Source organism: Helicoverpa armigera, chromosome 5, assembly GCF_030705265.1.
Source record: "Helicoverpa armigera isolate CAAS_96S chromosome 5, ASM3070526v1, whole genome shotgun sequence".
NCBI classification, from domain to species: domain Eukaryota; kingdom Metazoa; phylum Arthropoda; class Insecta; order Lepidoptera; family Noctuidae; genus Helicoverpa; species Helicoverpa armigera.
This window is the reverse complement of record NC_087124.1, coordinates 8,996,617-9,017,543: the sequence shown is the minus strand read 5'-3', so window position 1 is coordinate 9,017,543 and position 20,927 is coordinate 8,996,617. Positions and strand designations below refer to the sequence as shown.

Sequence of the window (20,927 nt, the reverse complement as noted above, 5' to 3'; positions counted from 1 at the left end):
TAACCCTTCTAAGTGGCCAGATGTGTCAAACAGAAAAAACACCAAGTCACAACTACCCAAAATTCGGTGCGTTCAAATTAAACTTTAAGATCAAAAGGAACAAACGGTCGTGGAGGAATTAATTTGGACGTCAAGGAGCGGTCGTTTTGCCTTGAATTAGGACCGGAGTAATTTCCGACGAGACGTAAATAAGATGTAAGGGACATCGAGCGCACTTAACGAAGTGGGAACGAACTTTGTAGCCGCCTGACATTTTAAATGTCAAACATTTTTTTAATGTAATTGGGATGAGCTGTGTTACATTTGTCGAAGTAATTTTAGGTGGGGATACTTGGCTAATTTTGACTGTTTTTCGGATGGCACGTTAAACTGTAGGTCCCGGCTGTCATTAAACATCCTTGGCAGTCGTTACGGGTAGTCAGAAGCCTAAGTCTGACACCAGTCTAACCAAGGGTTATTGGGTTGCCCGGGTAACTGGATTGAGAAGGTCATATAGGGCAGTGACTTCTTGTAAAGCGCTGGTTCTCAGCTACATCTGGTTAAACTGGAAGCAGACCCCAACATAGTTGGGAAAAAGACTCGGTGGATATAGGTACTTATATACTTATACTTGACTAATTTTGGGATTGGCAAAGGATCTGCGTGTACTATGAGAGGCGAGTTGTGATATGATTTCTGAGGGCCTACTGACACAAAGCTGTTGTGCTAATTTAATGTATTTTAGCAGGCGCAAAGAGTTTTATTGACATTAACCAGCATTAGGTAAGTTTAAGGATACTAAATCTATTTAAGGGACAAGTCATACGTACTTGGATGTGAATTAAGTTCAAAGAGTTTAATCTTTAGTGATAATAATAGGTATAACAAACACATGATTGCAAAGTTTGTAAAATGAAATTAATACTGAATTTTCGTGAATAGGTATTTGGTTGGTAGGTAAACACACTGCTAGTTTCCCAAATCGAATGATTGTATAATCAGGGATAGCGATAGTTCGAGCTAGGCTTGCACTTAGCGGCTGTCAAATTAGCAGATGATTGAGCATTCCGTATTGAACATTGATGTCACACTGTAAGCATATCTATCTAATATTTACATTTACGGGAAAACTTTATTTATACGGTGATTTAAGGGGGTTATTCAGACACTTATTTTTAAATAGTAAGTACATAAATTGCTTTATCACTGGGTGTGTAAAACTTATTAAATTAATAGGTAAGTATCTTATTAATGAAGTCAAAAACAGACTTCGAAAAACTAAATTCAAGCTGTAAATTAAAGGCAATCAATTCAGATCTTGACGTTAAATTAATTATAATTTCTTGTAGTTTTATATTGTTTAAAAACAACTGTAACTAAAACGAAAGAACTCTCAAAAAAGTACCTAATTTAGATTCAACACTTTGAGAGACCTACCTATAATAAAAAATATGTTAATACAGGATGAGTCTGTGCGAAGATAAAATATCTGCGATCCGTAGAACGCAATCTCTGAATAAAAGAGTAAATTCAATTAGATATGGGACTTGGGAGTCAATATTGACATTACATAACGTATAACGATGTTTGAAAGACGTGCGTCTGTGTATGATGTTTTTGATTATTGCCTAATTCAGAAGATACCCTGGTTCAAAGGTTGGGCTCACACGACGCGCACATTACGCGCGAAATTGCGACGCACCTACGAATTTCATTTTTAATTTAAGCGCCAGCTTCGTGAACGTCCTGTAGAAAGTACATTATAATTATATTTAGGCATGTTTTCAGAAATACGACCTTTCAAGTGTAAATAAAATGCATTTAATCTTCATTAATTAGCATTATTATCAAATTCTTAAAACTACTCAGTAACAAGTTGGATTACAGTGCAAGCACTCTTAACGACTAATTATTTAGATTAATATAATTGCACATTACAATTAAAGTTTCGAGGCAAATGCTTATTTTCTCACAAACATGTATTATTTTAAACGACTAGTTATCAAATATAATATACGTTAAGTGCTACGACGAGAATTTTCACTCGTAAAATATTCAAGGCGAATAAAACGCCTTCAAACGTAATAATATTATATAGGTATTTATTTGTAAACTAGAACTAAACGTACAACCGTATTATGCTTATTCGTAGGTCGTCATATGAATTAATATTATATCAGGCTGCCTAATCAAGTATTTATATCCATTCAAATTGTGTGTACATATTGTTGCCATTAAACATTAAAACATATTTAATTTATAATAGGTAGGTAATATGGTTATGTCAAAGCTCATTTCGAGAATTTCAATTAATTAGAATTAGTACGATAGTAATAATGTACATATTGGAGTTCTGAGACTTGTTTTGTGCTGCTCTTACAACTTAAGCTAAGCGCGTCTAGCAAAATATACTACTTTACTTATTCATATAAATCCGCAACTCCTCGAATTTTGTGCATTACGAAATACCGCATACCGCAAAAATTGGCATTGCATTTGGTAATTAAAATCACAATAAAATGCATTTCGATCGAACACAATATAGTAAGTCTCACCCATAACTAGGTATCTTAGGACAATATTTACATCAAATGTTTACGAATATCATGTATCAAAAGATTCTTCATGTAGTTGTCGTCGTTCGCAAAACATTCGACGATGTCAAAGTGGTCCATGCCGTCTTTAATTTCTAAATACATGTTCTGCATCAAGCACGTGTTGTGCAGGAGCTCGTAGAACTCTCTGGACTGTTTCTTGAACGTGGGGCTGTCGTGCTGGCCCGCCAAAATGTATAACCGTATTCTCCTTCCTTGCAGGTGTGTGTAGTCATCAAACTGTGGTGACAGAGGAACTGCCCACTCATTTGGCAGCTGTACGGCGTCGTTGACAGACGTATGGACGAGCTCCCTCAAGTCATACACTCCTGAGACGAGGAATGCTCCTTGAAGGCGGGAGGAGCCAGGAGTGTTCTCGAAGAAGTCTGCACTGGACAGCAGTTTGGCTACAAGATGGGCGCCCGCTGAGTGACCCGCAAAGTATACTCCCCTGAAAATAACAAAAATGTAATTAATATGGGAGAATATAAATAAAGCGTATAAATTAAAACCCTGTTTGTCCAGTACCTAGGCTAGTAGTCTATTTATCACTGTGCTATCAACATGAAATAAATAGAAACTATGAATTATGGTCTCGATTTATAGATCCTATACTTATACAGAATAACTGAGTAAAATTGTTACCGAAGAGAGGAATAAAAGAAAATTGTACTTGAGACCCAAGCTCAGGGAGTCCATCATGCTTTATCTTCAATCAAGACACTGAATAAAACATTTTTACTGTGTAATAATTTATTTGTTAAATGAACTGTTATTTGTGTCCGCGCTTATCTCCGTTTTCGGGTCATTAAATTACAATTATTTATCAAGGTGAAGGGTTATCTTACTTGGATCCCATTTTTTCGGCGTATTCGAATACGAATCTTGCAGCGCTTCTTATTTGGTTGACGATGTCTGCTAGTGTCGCGGATGGGCACAGGTCATAGCCCACAACGATGGTTTTCACCCGGGACTTGTGCAGCGGCGCCGCTGGGTACCTCGATATCTCCCGGGACAACTCCTGCCAGTACCCGCCGTGAATGTACACCAGGATAGGTGCATCTGTGGACCAAATAAACATGATTAATGGGTCTACCTGTTAAGCCGAAAACGAAGCTTTTTGGTGCGCAAAAGCTGATTAGCATTCATCAATCTTCATCCCACTGCCCTTAAACCTATTTATTTAGGATCGGCGCAGTAAGTATGACTTTTTCTATTGCTAGAGGGTTGCAGAGTATTCCCGACGACTAATACAAGTTAAGAAAAAAAAATCTTACGATTCGAAATGGACCTATAGGTGTGACTATTACTAATTTCAATGAAAGTTTAACCATAATTGATACTAGCAATTAGTCGCATAATTGCATATATTTGTAAATATTTGACCGCATTTCAGAGCCGTTAATAGGCTATTTGCCGTAATGGGATTGTCGATGACATCACTTCAAATTCTAATTGCATTCCCAATCACACATCATTTCACTCATTCAAAATTAATTTTACTGTCAGCAAAAATTAAGTATCACACGTTGAATCATTTATTACTATGAATTGTTGACGTCCAGGAAACAGATATAGGTAATATAATATTATTATATTATCAATGTCTTAGTGAAATATTTACGTGTTCTGGGTTTCTTCAACCTCTAGATGTCATCTTAACGGAACTAGGCATACCGTTTTGCAAAGTTCATCTGGACTAATAAAACCTGCAGAATGTCAAATGACTGAATATTATTATATTACACGATAAATGTAGAAGTCACATGATTGTTTTTTTAATAAACAAGCAAACAAAACCGGTAAGTAATATGTTTGGGTGAATTAACGCAATATAAATACTTCTACTATTACATAGATATGGAAACGCAATTCTGAGGATACCGCAGGCAAAGTCGTAGGCTGTAACGATATAAATAACAATAAAAAAGAAGGTTGTGAGTTAGGCAAGAAACGTCATAAAACACTTTTTCATCTTATTTACATCTACACGTAAGATAAACGTGTTCTCTCAATTTATTGTGGATGAATAAGATACATCCGAAGTAATCCCCGTAGCGAGACGACATACGCTGACGTTCAGTTTTCTTATTGTTTATTTTTATGGTCTCGCTCGTAATTTGGACCTGCTCCATCTGGTGCACCTATAGCGCGTTTTATAACGTGCCACAAACCCTCACTACTATAAACCTTACAAGGTAATGTGGACCACTAAATTGTGCGTATTTACGTTATTGCTGGCACCGCTTATCTTGTTGTGAGGGAGCGCAGATATACGCGAGACAGAATTTTCTAGTGTTTTATAATAAGCGACATACAAGCAGTATAAGAGTTCAATTTATTGTACCTATCTATATATTTGAGTAAGAATCCAGCCTAAGAATTTTAAAAGTCGATTGTAGATTGAAAACATAGCATACGATTCTTTTGTTTTTTATTTCCTTGTTGATGAAACTAATAGGCCCACGATATTGACATTTTGTACACACTCTAAAAGCAATTGTAGATAAGTAAGCACTAAATGTTAATATTCTTTTAGTTTTGGATGACAGGAGAAAAAATCTGGCGAGGTCGATATTGAATTTTGAACTGTGTACGTATATTTATTGAAGTTATTAGGCCCACAAATGAACCGTGCACTTTATGTTACCAATATTTGGATGCGGTTAATTAATATCTTTGTCTAGTGTTGAAACAAGTTGATAAGGAGAGGGAGTTCATAAGAGGAGTACATAAGAGAGTACGTAAGAGGAGTATATAGGCATATAGTGCAATCACTATCTATTGTAAAATATTTAATTAAAATGATTACTTGAACTCACGATAGGTATTGATTACATAAGTATGGGAAAAACTGAGAATAATTTGAATTGAAGATGTACATTGTTGGATACTTGTACAAAAACCAATGCTTGCATAATAACTTCGGCATAATGCAAGGTTATTATTCAATATTAATTAGATTTGATCGTATCTTTTGATGAAGATGTGAATAATTACTCACGAGGAATAAATTAAAGGTACAAAATTATCAGATTTCAAAGATACATGGATTAATCACTCTTACCGACTGTCTTAGAAAATCACTATCACTCTTTAGGGTACTGTAAATACACGTACATCTGTCTATACTAATGTAACAACGAGGAATCATTTTTTGTTTGTTTCTAAAACTACCGAAACTACTGAACCGATTTGAAAAAATCGGCAAGCTGCATACACTATCCCCGAGTAACATAATATATGTACGGGCAGAAAGTACTTAGTTCTCAAAAAAGGTTGAAATTCAAGAAAAGTGCGAAAGTGCAAGTTTGTAAATCTTTGCGGACTTATTGAGAGCATTGTTAAATAGGACTTGGAAAAAGGACGGACATTATCCACGTAATAATTTCGTATCCACCGAAACAACACCGAAGATATGACTTAAAAAAGTATGAATAATAATTTCGTATGCACCATAACATTGCCTGGTAACTGGTAGTAATTAAAAGCCTTGTCAGTCCAAAATGATCTATAATGAAATCATCATAAGTGGACGGTATTATTTGCACGTTAAACATTTAATGCCAATGAATGTTTATTGAGTTAATTAAAACAGTATTCGTACTGTAGGATATGGCTGCGTGTACCTACTTACAACGCGGTGTGAGGTAGGTAGAAGGGTGATTTACAAACATTCACTTTTTGTAGACTTGGAGTTGTTTACAGACAAGAAGTTATCGAACAACCTACCCAATAGGTATATCTTTCAGTATATAAATAAAGATAACATTTATAACTTTACTAGCTTCCGCCCGCAAAATATAGCCTGTTACTCGGGAACTCGGGACTCGGGAATAATGTAGTTCCCCAACAGTGAAAGTATTTTCCAAATCGGTTTGGTAGTTTCAAAAATTTTACTTTATTTGTATTATAGATAGATCTACCCAGGTAATTTATTAATTGCATCAAAAAACAGGAGCAACAGTTATGAATTCGCCACATTCATGTAAACACTCCAACAGGTTTAAAGATCAAACACGTCATACGAGAGGCAAGTGTGACCGAACTTGTTTAGTTATTTTTAGTTTCGATACCAAATCGACTGAATTCGTTTATATGTTAATTTCGGATTTGAATAACGTCATTTTTTACATTCTTTTATATTATTTATTTATTCATTTACCTAGTATCAATAATAATCTAACTAGCGCAATGTTGGAGGATTAAGTACCTATCTATATTATTTTATGTAAGAAAATAAACTCTAGATTTCTTTCAATCTTAATTAGGAATGCAATCAATCGCATTATGGTTTGGAAAAGATTGATCGCAAAAATACGATTTAGATACCTACTTAGCTATCAAATGGTGTCAAAACCTTATTTTTGTATAATAAAGCATTCCTTTTTCTAAATAAAATAATAGGGTAATCTATTGGACTTGGAAATTATAAGTAAACTTAACTTTTACATTGACTTTTTTTATTTAAAATGTCATAAGGACAATGGACAGGTAGTTTATATTCAAACTGGAATTTTCAAAAGTTACAAGTAGGTACACTCAGACGTCTTAAGTAACCTTTTGGGTGCCTACTCATAAAAATATAGTTAGACCCTGACGCTACCTTGAGTCAACATCTATCAGTTTATTTATATTTACGTAGGTACGTGGTTAATTAATTTTATTTTCCTTTATGGGAAAACAGTTGTGTGAAAATTTACTGCCAGAAGTTTAAATGTTTTTGCCTTTGCACTCGTAAGCCAAATGACACCAATGACTGTGTTTCGGATGGCACGTTAAACTGTCCCGGCTGTCATTGAACATCCTTGGCAGTCGTCACGGGTATTCAGAAGCCAGTAAGTCTGACACTAGTCTAATAAGGGGTATAGGGCTGCCCGGGTAACTGGGTTGAGGGGGTCAGATTGGGCAGTCGCTCCTTGTAAAGCACTGCATGGTATTCAGCTACATCCGGATAGACTGGAAGCCGACCCCAACATAGTTGAAAAAAGGCTCTGAGGATGGATGACTCGTAAGCCAAATCATGTGCTTGGCTAATATCATTCAACATAGTGTAATTTGCACAAGGTTCTATTACAGTATTGTGTAATAAAATCAAGTAAATAAGGCACCTTACACGCGCATGATTAGTTATAAGAATATTTGCTCTTTCAAAGTCACTGTTAATGATATGTACCTGATAACGATAGGTATTACCGCAACATAGTTGGGAAAAAGGCCGGAGATGATGAACAATACGTATTACGGGATTTATTACTTATTTTCCTTAGACTTTACATAAAGTATCTTATTATTGTGTGGATTTTGTACTCCTCACCACAGATTATATAATAGTGTCCTCACGGCCTCTGACAGTGTATTGTTACGTCGTCTGCTAACGGGGAATATTGCATTGCATTGCTTACTAGAGATAGAAAGAAGTTATCAGTTACTTGTACATGGGGCTACTGTCGAAATATTTTAGAAATTATTTAATTATTTAGAAAGGTAATCAAAAGATAGATAGAATCATGGGACCGTCCGTTAGTGGAGTAGGTAACAGCTGGGGATAGCCGCTTAGAACGCTGTCCCATACACGGGGTATAACACCTCAGACTTCTAAAATCTGGGTTTCTAACGAAAACTCCTTAAATATACCTTTAAAGAAATGCTTAATTGTTGGTACGTACCATCTGGTAAATCAGTTCCAAGTATGTCCAGTTTTTGTCCAGGCGTTGATCCATACTCGATCTCTAACTTATGTGGAATGTTATTCGTGGCTTCGTCACTGGCTGGAAAAAGTAAAATGGCGGGTTGTTATAATAATACCATACAGAAAATCGGGAGTCATAATTAAAGAAAGTAATAACCTTACTTTCTTTAATTATTCGTGAATACTGAGTGTTGGTATTGTAGTAAATATCTAAACCCCATTAGGGTGAAATAAATGGCTCTATTTGAGCAAAAAGACTCTCAGCTGAAAAGATAACTATAACACTTTCGCACAAAAAACGCGTAGTCACTGTTAAAAAGAGCTAATAGCTTATCAAAGCTTCGTGTAAATGATTTGAGCTTTATAGTAGAAGAAAAAAGAAAGAAAAAACTGCACAAAGAAGGTTTTACCTTAATGTGTTGCTAACGATCTTTTTCCTTTCCTTTATCTTGGACAATTTCCAAACCAATTCTTGTAATTTCAGAGCAAAAATATCGAAGATCAGATAAACAGATTCAGGCGTCATAAGAACATTTGGACAATAGGAGGAACAGGGTACATTAAAATTTGACCAACAGACTAGAACTTATCAATCTCGAAAACATTGGAAAAATGGACAGTTAGGTAAATAATTTTGATTATATGCCGAAAAATGATTGTTCCACTGAGATTTCGGATCGAAAGAAATTGTGGTAAGAAACAGACTACTTGATACCTGCTGTGACATTCTGTAAGACTTCATTCTTAACTTCGCATTTGAATCCGCCGTGAGTTTCGTGATTGGCATTCTCAAACTACACTAGCGCTACTCTTGCGAGCGTGTTTGCGAGTTGAACTAAATTAAACTCGAGATTTTGACAGATAAAGTATGAGATGACTTTTAGAACGTTTTGAACCGAATGCGAAGTGAGAGTGAATAGCGAAGTGAAATGCGAGTTGTTGTCTGAATTTTATAGAATCGACGTACTGCTGATACCTAAAAATGTTTTCCACTCAGTGAATCACACAATGTCCTGTGGCCACAAAAAGTTTGAGAATGCGTATACCTGTGGTGACACTCTTCACATGGTGCTGTAGTACTTCGAGGGCTGTGGGGAATCTTAGGGACCAGCGGCTTGGGGAGTACTCCCTCTCAAGGTCGATGGCATCCAGAATCATTGACATCGTGCTTGGCCCTTCAACCTGAAAAGATATGATTATGTTATTGAGTATATAGACTTCTATCATCTTCTCTATTTCTTCTCATCTTTTGGTTTCACATGTGCCTTCATATTTTATAAAGAATATATTATTTCCCAGTTGTTATTTGATACCCTTGAGTTTTAATAAAATGTGTATTTTGAGCACTTATTTGCTGATTGCTAACTTTATTTGTGACTCAGGTGATACCCGACTTCTGCAGTTGTCGGAGAAATGGCAAAAGTGGGCCACTATATATTGATTTATTCGTAAGGGTTGTTTGTTCAGTATTAGGTTTTACGCATCAGCACATCCAAATTACTTCGTGGATCGCAACCATTGCTTATGCTGCAAAATTTTTCGCTAGACTGCCGCCAAAGGCCGTTGACCTCAGATATTTTTATATACTCCTAAGTAGTAATCAAATTCCTACTTCTGCCTTCGTAACTATAGAAATCCCTTACGTCTAATCCTACCTATACAATATTGCATTTTGTTGTTACCTATTCATGCCGAAACGCTGGGCCGTTTTACAGAGAAGATTGATTTAAGCCAACTATTTCATTACATTTCTAACATAAGTGTATGCTCTCTTCCAATTTTCTATGATGCTATTGGAAATTTTCTGTGAGATAAATAGGGTAATAAGGATGTTTAACGCCCCTTATCTACACAAGGTCCTTAATTGATATTTAAATATTTACCAAAACCTGAATATAATTTACAACCAGATATCCTTAGCCACTTAAAGCGAAGTAGTTAAACAATGCGTTCCGTACTGTGGTTATGGTCTACTACTGTTGCAAAAAACTTAACTCGCGTTATAAATTTATCTCCGTACAATATGAACATTAATAGCATCTGGCCAGACCAAAAAAACAAGTCTGGAGTAAAAAACTTCTGTATTTTTAGACTTATACAACTGAGATGCAAAACACAACGTACCAAAATGCTAAATATAGGCAGGCAGTGAACGGAAAATTCTGTAATTGTCAAAAACACTGAAATACCTTTTTCTCTTCGTTGATTTTCGTTTTTGTCTTCCTCCGTAGCATTTTGAAAAGTGTTCTCATAAACCATTTTAGTCTTAAAGTGTGATATTTCATGACGGTAGGTATAGCTACACTCCGCGGTGATCCTTATCGCGTCTATTTCAAGTAAATAGAGCGAGTTCACATCCAAAACATCAACAAAGTTGGCGATAATACTACAAACATAGTTTATCAAATAATTACATCACACCACAGATGTTTTATGTACACCTAGCTATCTTATCTTTGTGCTAAATACTGACAGTTAAAGATACAATATAAACGCTTCGCAGATTTGAATTTTATGGGAATTCTATGCTACTTTCATATACCTACTGTATACCTGTTACCTACACAGTTTTATGCTACTACATAGCTAGCCCAACTGCCCAAAATGTGTGAAAAAGTGTCAAACATTCATTATTTGTAACTTTTGTCGCCAATGCGTTAGCGTCATTTTCATGCGTTAGTCATTTGTCCTTGCATGAATTAGAATTCGTACAAGGTCATCAAGATTTTTTATATGGCCGAACATGACACAAAAATCAAAGGCAATTCGATAGGAATTCTTTATAAAAAGTAGATACATACGATAAAATTAGAATGTAAATGAACTCCTGCGCACTTGCGGTTTGATTTAATTTGGGACCTGACACAGCGTGTTGATGTTAAGATACTATTTTATTTGATCCTAAAAGTGCAGTCATTCATAACTTATCAATCACGACCGTAGAACACACGTAGGTGAATGTATAAGGAAAATCACACTGAACTAATAAAATTTATGAAGTAAATAAAAATAAGTAGCACTCGAATACTAAGTAAACTCAACACTGTTACGGTACTGAAACCCAAACTACAGGTGAATTTGTGACACTGTTTCAAGAAGTGGGTTCGTCTTTAAAGATATCTGCTTTTTCAATGCCAGTTTGCGTGATAGCATTACTTAGCGTGATAAGAATTGCCCAATTATATTTCATTCATATATTTTTAAGTAAACTAATTTCTTGACAATTGAAAGAAGTATAACTGAGAGTTAATTTCGATCTAATTCGTTTCTCACAACTGATTGAAAATAGCAAAAAAGTCGAGTTAAGAAACAGAAGAACGGTATTTAATTATGAATTAATTCAGCAGCTTGACATCTAAATTGCATCATTTTGTAGGCCGTGATCTATTTTTCAGTGGGATCACATTATCTTAGTATTTCTAATAGGTAAATATTTATACTTTAAAGAGTTTATTTAGTACTAAGAGCGATATAACTGTTTAATGTTGCTATAATAACAACGTCTTTTCAACTAAGAAGGTATGTGTATTCAGTATATCTACTGCTACTAGGTATTTTCGAAATATATCCTTTTATCATTTAGTTGTACAACTAGGTACTCATATTAACCTACATTTGGCCAGTCTTCTTCACTTTTGTTTTTAAATAAAGTTAAAAAGAATCCTGCACTAATACTTATTACCTACTTTCTCACGTAAAACTGCGATAAACCAAAAGTGCATTGAACTTGCACCCAACAGTGCATGGAAAAGACAATGCATTTAAAAAATATTTAAGTTCCAAGTATCCAGTTTATAATGAAGATTTGGTATGGAAATCATCATTACCTACTCTTATTCTCTGTGATAAGGAAAATCCAAGATCGATTTTACACAATTATTACTGCTGCAATAATTTGATGAATAACTTCATAAGAATATTTCGTATCGGCATTTGTTATGTAATTTTGTATGCCTTTTGTTTCCTGAATTATCTTCATATATAGATACCTATATAGGTACAGTATGATAAATAGCAAATATTTTTGTTAAATAAATAAATAAAATAAAATAATAGGTAAATACCAAAGAAATTTCCTAGGAAAATGTACTGGATAAATCTAGGAAAATATCTACTTAATGCAATGAGCGTGGGAAAAGTGCAAAAGTGACCTCTAGCACAGCGGTTCCCGAATTCTTTTGGCTTCGGAACCCTTTTCGTCTCACCATTTTTCGGCGGAACCTTAGCTTAAGTAAGAAGTAAACTATAGACGTAAATACACTTAGGTACGGCTCGTGGTAGCGCACCAAATGGTTATATCGTTAGAGACATATTCATTATACTCAGGCGTAGCATGGCTATCTGCCACACGGGCCAGAAAACAATTTAGCCGCCCTTGAGTTTGCGTATTATGTGAATAGTTTTCAGTTTGAAGACTGACAAAGTAAACGCAAAAAGAAATAAATTGGGTTTGTACAGGTGCGAGGCGAGCGAGCGCGATTTTTTAAACTAAAAGAAGAAGCTCCAAGCACCCGCTAGCATTGAAAGACATTCAGCGGTAGACGGTATCGCGAGCGAAGCGAGCGCGAATTTTTTTAGTTTAAGTACCTACACAAAATAAACAAAACCACTGTAAATTATTAAGGTCTCAAAAAGTACAATATCCACACAAAAAAGCAAATGCAAATGAATAAGCAGCTAGCGAAGAAAGCGCTATAACTTTTTCTGAACCAGAGGAATAAAAAATAAACATCAAAGGAAACCTCGACGGTAGAGCGCGAATTTTTTTCGGTGTTGGATAATTGAGCAATTAAACGAACATAAAAGCATCACACGTAACATGGAGTCGCGAGCGAAGCGAGCGCGAAATTTTCGGATTCGCGGAGGTGCAAAAATTGGAAATAATGTCACACTTTGATTCATGGTAAAAATAGCCACTGGAAATACTCGTATGCCGTGTAATTTCACGTCCTGTCAAATGTATGAAAACGTATAATCCTGGCGATGAAATAAGCCCAAAAAATGCGGTGATTTTTGGCCCACTCGCTACATACTTTTGCCGATTGCCGAAGACCTGGAGGTATTAAGTTAATCTACAATTTGTAAAAAACGGAATTAAATTATCTGCTGCCGTGGCCTTCCCCTGCCACTTGTCGCGAAGGTACGAGAGTTACAATCCCGGTGGTAACCACCTACATTGTGCCTAAATGGAATTTTGGAATGCAATATTTAAAACAATTTAATTGAAAATGAATAATAATTTAATATTGTCAAAAGTGAAACGATTTACCCATATGGAAATCTTGAATTTTCCACGGAACCCCTGAGGGCCTGTCACGGAACCTCAGGGTTCCGCGGAACCCCATTTGGGAACAGCTGCTCTAGCATGTTCTTGTTGAGGATCATTGTAATCAATCAAATCACAGAAATTCTACTTAAATGAGGAAATAGAACTTCAAAGGGCAAAATGTACGTAACACTGATGAGTTTGACTTGAGACCTATAATAGGCTCCTTTGAAAGTGCTAATCTTAGCCGTTGCGGTGGTTTAAAAGGCTGAGAACCCTTGACTGTTCCAAGTAATAGGGTACCACGATGATTTCTCGAAATTATATTTCCATTATTTCTACTTATACATAATAAAATTACAACTAGTTACCTTAAAATGTGTTTATAATTGAAATCTATTATGAATGTACGTAATTAACTATTTCAGACCACTTCATATTAGGTATGCATTTTAGATGTTGGCTAATTAGATGGCAAAACAAAATTAAGATTATTTATATCGATGACTTACTTTCACTGTATAGTGTTTTGAATATACCTTGTTTATTTACATAGAAAGTAACGTAATGTCAATGTTTAAATAATGTGCAGATTATTATTTTAAAAAATATATAAATGGAGTATTTTAAAATAATAAATTGTTTGGAGCCAGAGAAAATTTATTCACATCATCCATCCTTGGAAAGAAAGTGTGGCAAAAAATCTATTCTCATACTTAAAATATGCAGAGTTATCTACCCTTGCATATTAATTTGGAATTATGTAGATAGAATATAAATATTTATGTAAGATAATTAATTAGAATTCGCTTTTGTAATGAGAAATGTTTCAGTTGAGTACTTACTTTTATATCTAAAATAAGTTAAGAATGAACTAAACCATAGATTTTTATTTAGCTTGATAAAGTACCTACGTGAAAATATTTTTTTTTTTTTGATTAGTCACCAACAGTTCTATATAGCAACACCTGCATTACTCGTGCGCAGATCGCATACGAAACTATTTTTGCTGTCTGTCTATAGTCTATACCATAAAAGAAAGTGTTTTTAAAAACATACTGAATTAATTATATAGCAGGTGGCTTCTATATACCAGTTGAATGAACTTATTTACACGTGTCTCTAAGTCCGTACATTAAAAAAAAGTTGTACATACCAGCTTAGTAAATAGTTTACATTTTGTGTTTTTTTTTTTATAGTTCCCCAAATACGGTTTTTGGAATGCTACTGTGAATTAACACCTGAGACTCTTGAATAATCCTTGAGAATTATTTAAAGACGTTTTATTAGTGGAAAAAATTGAGACAATTAATTGTTCGAAAACTTAAATTTAAAAGTTATTTGCCTAAAGTTTAACAAATCTGGTACCTAAACGAGTTTCCCTAAACTTCAAATGAGTAGAACTGCACTTGAACCATAATAAATAAAACTTAAAGAAACACTTCACAGTTGAAACAAAATTAAATAACTGCTGCAATAGTTAGCGTTGGAATACTACGAGTTTGGTTAACAAACTTGTTCCAAACTCGTCTACTAACGACCGATGTCATTTACTACTCAGAGGTACCTAAGTTTTGTAATAAGTTCAAGGGAAATATTTTTTATAAAAATATACAGTTAAAATGAGTTAACCTAATAGATACTTACGTTAATACGTTAAATGATGAAATAGAATTTCAGCAGTTCGTAGATATTTTAAACGTGAAGTTCACAAAAATTATTTTAAAATTTAAAAGTATTTTATAAGCCAATACTATACTTACTTACATTATAATAAGTAGTCAATTGTTGTTACAAAAAATGAAACATACGTCTATTCTATATTCAGGTAACTACATATAGGTAGTTCATTTTTATAAAATTTTTACCCTTTAAGTTATTAAGAACGAATTTTAGAGTTCCAGTTTAAATAAATACCGTCAGCTCCTCCCAGGTTACGAGCTCTCAAAGATAACTCGTTCAAGGTGAGGTAACGTATGATACGCGGTGCCAACATATTAACCTGATAAATGAATAATGACCCCTGGTTGCTTTGAGTCACTCACGCATCAGCGTGGGCGATGTATATTTTTAGATTTTAATGCACTGATCAGAACGTGGATGGAACAAAGGCGAAGAAAAAGACCGGTAAAGAAATTACAACATTTTTTTTTCATTTTCCTACCATTTTATTATATCTATCTCAATTTATTCTCAATTTTTACAAGGGATAAAAAAACCAGAAGACGGAACTAAATAATCAAGGACCACAAAACCGCATTCCGAATGCGACTGTACCTTAGTAGGTACGATCGACCACAGCAAAACAATTGATACCCAACGCGCGGTTATTTAGAAACGTATCGATAATACTAAGAGCAGTGTCGTATCGAGTATTATCCAGCTTGTGTTACTCGGCTACAAATCGTAATCGAATCCTGTTTATTAAGTTATGTTCCGAGATGTGTCGGAACCGAGTTAATTTAAATATCGAGAATACAAGTGCGCCAATCACAAATGTTTTCATATCTTCTTGCATGTTTATTTTTCGATACTTTGTCGTTTTATTCACGGTTTCCTCTACAAAAGGGTTTGGTCAATGAACTTATAATTTAGAGGTGGGTTTTAAAGCTTGTCTTTCCTGTACTAATCAGGTTTGGGAGGACGGGTTAGATCAACAAATGTTTATGTTTTTTTTATTTCGAAGTTACTTGTTTGAATAAAATGATTTGTTGGTGTATTCACAGTGGTTTTGGTGAACCACAAAACAGTTGTTCTTCCTCCAAGCTGATCAAACAAATTTACCACAACAACCATCTTGCGATCCCCAGTAAGCCTTTAAAAAGCGTCGCAAGGAGTATCGGAAAAGGCTCGAATACTTTACAAAGTGGACGTTTTTAACGAGTATTTTAAACAATGACGGCCTCTTTTTATACTCGGCTAATTTAGATTTTTATATCGTCACTTAATAAGACCCAAGCGACAACTGTTTTCGAGTTCCTAAAATATTAAATAGGTACCTTTTGAAGTAAACGATTAAAACAGTTTAATTGATGATGAATTATGTTAATTTCGGAGCTAATTGTATTAAATTGTATTATGATGACCTAGATTATTTTCTAGCTACTTACTAACTGATTATTATTTTTGTCCTCGGTAAAATTCATGAAGGTGTCACTATTGTTATTATATTAACATAACGATTACAAAGATTTCTTAATGAAACCTACCTAGTATTAATTATAAGCCTGTAAGTACCGGCAAGGTTGCCCTTGATCCATTTTGATACTAAGGTTTTTATGAATTATTTACCCTTTTTATTTTTTCTTCTTGCACTTTGCTTTCATCTTATGTTCATCCATATACATGTTCTTTCCTCAAAGATCATATATATTTTGAAACTCAGTCGAATGGACCAATTTCGATGACATTCCTTATGGAAATAGCTTGATTAATGACACATAGGTCACTATTTATCTCAAAATTCTAACGTTATTCCATGTATCCCAAGTCAACGCGAAAGTTAGTAACAAAATACTTAATGCAGTCAAGAAATATATAGTTCGTCAGCCTAATTTAAACTTCGTAAGCCAAGGCTAAAAGATCGACGTACTTATAGAACCAATTACTTTATTCTTCCGGTTTAATAATAATAATAACTCTTTTAATAATGACTTTATGTCGCTTCCTTATGTATTTGTTTAGGTTTGTATTTTCTCGTGTACATATATATTATATGTACACATGAAAACTAAATGGCTGTGTTACGGATGGCACGTCAAACTGTAGGTCCTGGCTGTCATTGAACATCCTTGACCGTCGTTACTGGTAGAAGCTTGTAAATCTGACACCAGTCTAACCCAGGGGCAGCTGGATTGAGGAGGTCAGATAGGGCAGTCGCTCCTTGTAAAACACTGGTACGCAGCTACATCCGTTTAGACTGGAAGCCGACCCCAACATGGTTGGGAAAAGGCTCGGAAGATGATGATGACCTGTAGTTCCTGAGATAAGCGCGTTCAAGCAAACAAACTAACTTTTCAGCTTTATAATATTAGGATAGATTAGTATGGATACCTGCTGGTACTATGTATGTAGGTATATCACATCGCGGTATGTGAGTGCACTTCATGCGTCGTTATTTGGATCTATTCTTGAAACTAGTTCAGCTCAACCACGAGACTGAACTAAATATAATTTTAAAGCTCTCGAAGTAACGACAGTTACAATCTGAACAAATAAAACTGGCATTCTGAGACTAACACAAGATAATAAATATTTAATAGGTTCTAACTGTTCCTGGAGATTCACCTACTTGCTAAGATATGCTCTTCTCGCAAACGAGTAAAAAGTAGCCTACGTTCTTACCCAGGCTTAAGATTCTTTATTCCCACCATTTCATTCAAATCGCTTCTATACTTTTGGTGTGAAAGCGCGAAAGGCAGACAGACAGAGAAACAGATAGATAGACAATCAAACAGAGTAGGTAGCGTTAGGATTATAAAAGCAATAAAATATCAGCCACTGCAATGATTCCAATTAAAAGTAAGTGTATCTAATTATAGCAGGTACTTAAATGAAATAATTTACTGCGTATAGTTAGTTACTTTTATCATAATACACTACCTACGTATTAGGTAAGTACACAAAGCTTTCGCTTAATGTAATAAGCCTTCATAAACGATAATGTTATTTGCTTAACACTCAACACATAGGTACACCTACTGAATACCTATTATGATGAATTTCCTATTGACGAACAATGCGTAACCTATATTATTTATCAGTCGACAAAAGGAAATTGCATGAATGGTGATTTCTGTTCTCTTGTGCGTACAAAGTAGGTAGGCTTGTTCTCCGAGTCATACCTAACTTGATAAGTTAAGTATTATGCGGAAGTGACAAATATTTGTCAAAATCTAAGTATTGTAGGAGATCAATGACAAATCTTCAGCGGCGTGGACAACCCCAGTATGTAGTGTATAATATGTAAGTATGTGTATATCTCTGTCTGTAGCAATCGCAGTTAATAGGTATTTAATTCTACATGGATTTCCATATAAAAAATAATAAAAGTAATTGAAGGAATTTTACAGGAAAGTGTGATTTATTTACTGTTTTCCTCTTTATACATATATCTAAAGCCTGTAAACTGTAAACTAATCAGAGTACTCGAAGCTATCATTCAGGTCTGTTTTCACTGACAAAATAAACGTCTGATTTCTTAAACAAATGTTTACTATAAATCTTCACTTTAATTTTCAAAGAAAACTGTTGATTTGACCATAAACGGACTTTAATGTCTGATGAGAATGAGCATAAACCTTGTTAAAAAGCTTTATTTATCAATTAATATCCTATACCTTGTCCTACAGCAATACCGACTTCATAATATACAAAATCCTTGTTAAATAGATTTCTGTATCGGCTATATGAAACCAAATAAGTTAGGGTAGTGTTAGGTCAAGTGTCCCCTTTGAACACGGGAATCCCTTTCATTTCAAGTCAGTGAACTGTTTACACTTGTTTCCAATATGTCGTGGACATTGACCGTACCAATGCCTACATTATAATTTGTAAGAAATTCATGAACAATCGTCATGTGTTTTTGAATAAAATAAGATTATTTCAAGTTGGTGTTGGCCCAAGTTTTCCGACATCATAGACGTAAGTTTTTTCTTAAAACAACTGTGTCTAGATCACATTTTTAAAGAGTCAATTAGTTGTTTTTTAAAAATGGGCATTTATATAGCCAGTCGGCTGGACTTCTTGGACCTTGGTTTAACTCAACGATAGATAATGGACTGATGTATCAAAATGTCGGGAAGTTCCCCAGTGAGGTGTTTCCAGGCGTTGATTCGAGAAGTTGAACTATGATGAGAATAGAAATTTCATCTATAGGTACTAATAAATACTAGTAGTACGTATTATAAAGCTGAATAGTGTTGTTTGAAAGCGCTAATCTCAGGAACAACTATTTCGATTTGAAAACTTTTTTTTTCGACGTGAACATTTTAATTAAACAGAGTTTGTTTAACGTTTTTATAACGTTAACGTTATAACGTTTTTATATGTGGGACATGGTAATCTCAGGAACTACTGTAAGTAAACATGTGGACTACTACTGTAAATAAACATGTAGATACCTCCGAAGAAGGCTGCTTTTTATTTGCGTGTTTTCTTGAGGAAAAATTATTACACATAATACCTACTTATATTTTGCTTTACGATTATTTATTTATTGTTATTACTGTAATGTATAGATATTAAAATTAAAACAATTTTCCACAAAACATACAAGAGTTTATTGGAATTGTAGGTATAATGTTTGTAAGTAGATATTTAGACTTAGTTTCATTTCTTGTTCTGTGTAGTTGTTATCCACTAAACTGTATACAGTACAGGATGATTTATTTAGATAGGTACACCTAAATCTTGTCAGGGGTCTGTAGAGGTATTTTTTTGTACAATAAACAATACGAATTCTTAAATAACAAAAGAAAGAAGAATCAGATTTTGTTGCACTTATTTGATTTTATGTTATAGGTACGTAGGTTAAAGCTGCATGAATAAAATATTATCTGATACGATATATACTTATAACAATCGTTAGGTAGGTACCTATATAGGTACTTATAATTAGCGCTATGAATGATTGGATAATGCTTAATGTCGATAGTTACCGTAACTACCAAGTAAACAATGTATTGTGATAATATCTGTACTATAATATCATAATATATACGACCAGTCTGGCATTTGCATAAACCTGAGATTAAAAATCCCTAAGGTATAGGTAGGTACACACGAATACAAACAGACAAAAACGCACTTTAATTTATGTGCACATCGTATAAAATCATTTAATTTAATACCGGCTTACTTTAAAATGTCCAAACAAGGTGAGCGTGACACCACACACTTAATCAGAACACATTAAACACAGACTTTTTTTTAAATAAAACGCAGTATAAAAAAAAAAAAAAAAAAGATAAACAACCTACCTTTTTAAAATGTCAAAAATCACGAGTTCTTCTTTTAAAAACTGACAATAACAAGCCAAGTTGTTTGTAAACAAAGACGGAACGCGCGCGCGCACCCGAGTTCGTATTTCGAAATGAATTGAGCGTAGATCACGCACCACGCCCGCGCAACGGTTCACGACTGGCAGCGACTACAAAAACCCGTCTAATTATAAATAAATCGAGTATAGCTTGCTCGTAAGTTTACCGATAACAATGTTATTGTCGCTTCGTTAGTGATGATGTGAAAATTTAAGTTTGTTTGTTTATATGATTATAAACAACGTTTTTACTAGCATAATTACTTACTAATGACTGTATAACAACTAATAAACAATAGGATATTTGAAGTATTTTATCGGAATGTCCTGTCTATTCCGTAAACACGAACTCAAAAA

The 20,927-nt window shown here is 34.4% G+C and overlaps 1 protein-coding gene across 4 annotated transcripts; it reads right to left on the bottom strand.

Moving 5' to 3' along the window:
• Positions 1-1,777: 1,777 nt before the first annotated feature.
• Kfase (Kynurenine formamidase) lies at positions 1,778-20,695 on the bottom strand. Of its 4 annotated transcripts, XM_064034751.1 has the most exons (6): positions 11,067-11,275; positions 10,455-10,651; positions 9,312-9,447; positions 8,243-8,344; positions 3,422-3,635; positions 1,778-3,024 (listed from the first exon to the last, which is right to left on the bottom strand). In XM_064034751.1, exons 2-6 carry the CDS (start codon positions 10,548-10,550, stop codon positions 2,562-2,564), a joined length of 1,011 nt encoding a protein of 336 aa, XP_063890821.1. In that variant the 5' UTR covers positions 10,551-10,651; positions 11,067-11,275; the 3' UTR covers positions 1,778-2,561. The 4 variants fall into 4 exon arrangements, with proteins under 4 accessions (XP_063890821.1, XP_021197986.3, XP_021197987.3 ...); XM_021342311.3 differs by lacking the exons at positions 10,455-10,651; positions 11,067-11,275 and adding an exon at positions 20,512-20,695; XM_021342312.3 differs by lacking the exon at positions 10,455-10,651 and having other exon boundaries at positions 11,067-11,269.
• Positions 20,696-20,927: the final 232 nt, after the last annotated feature.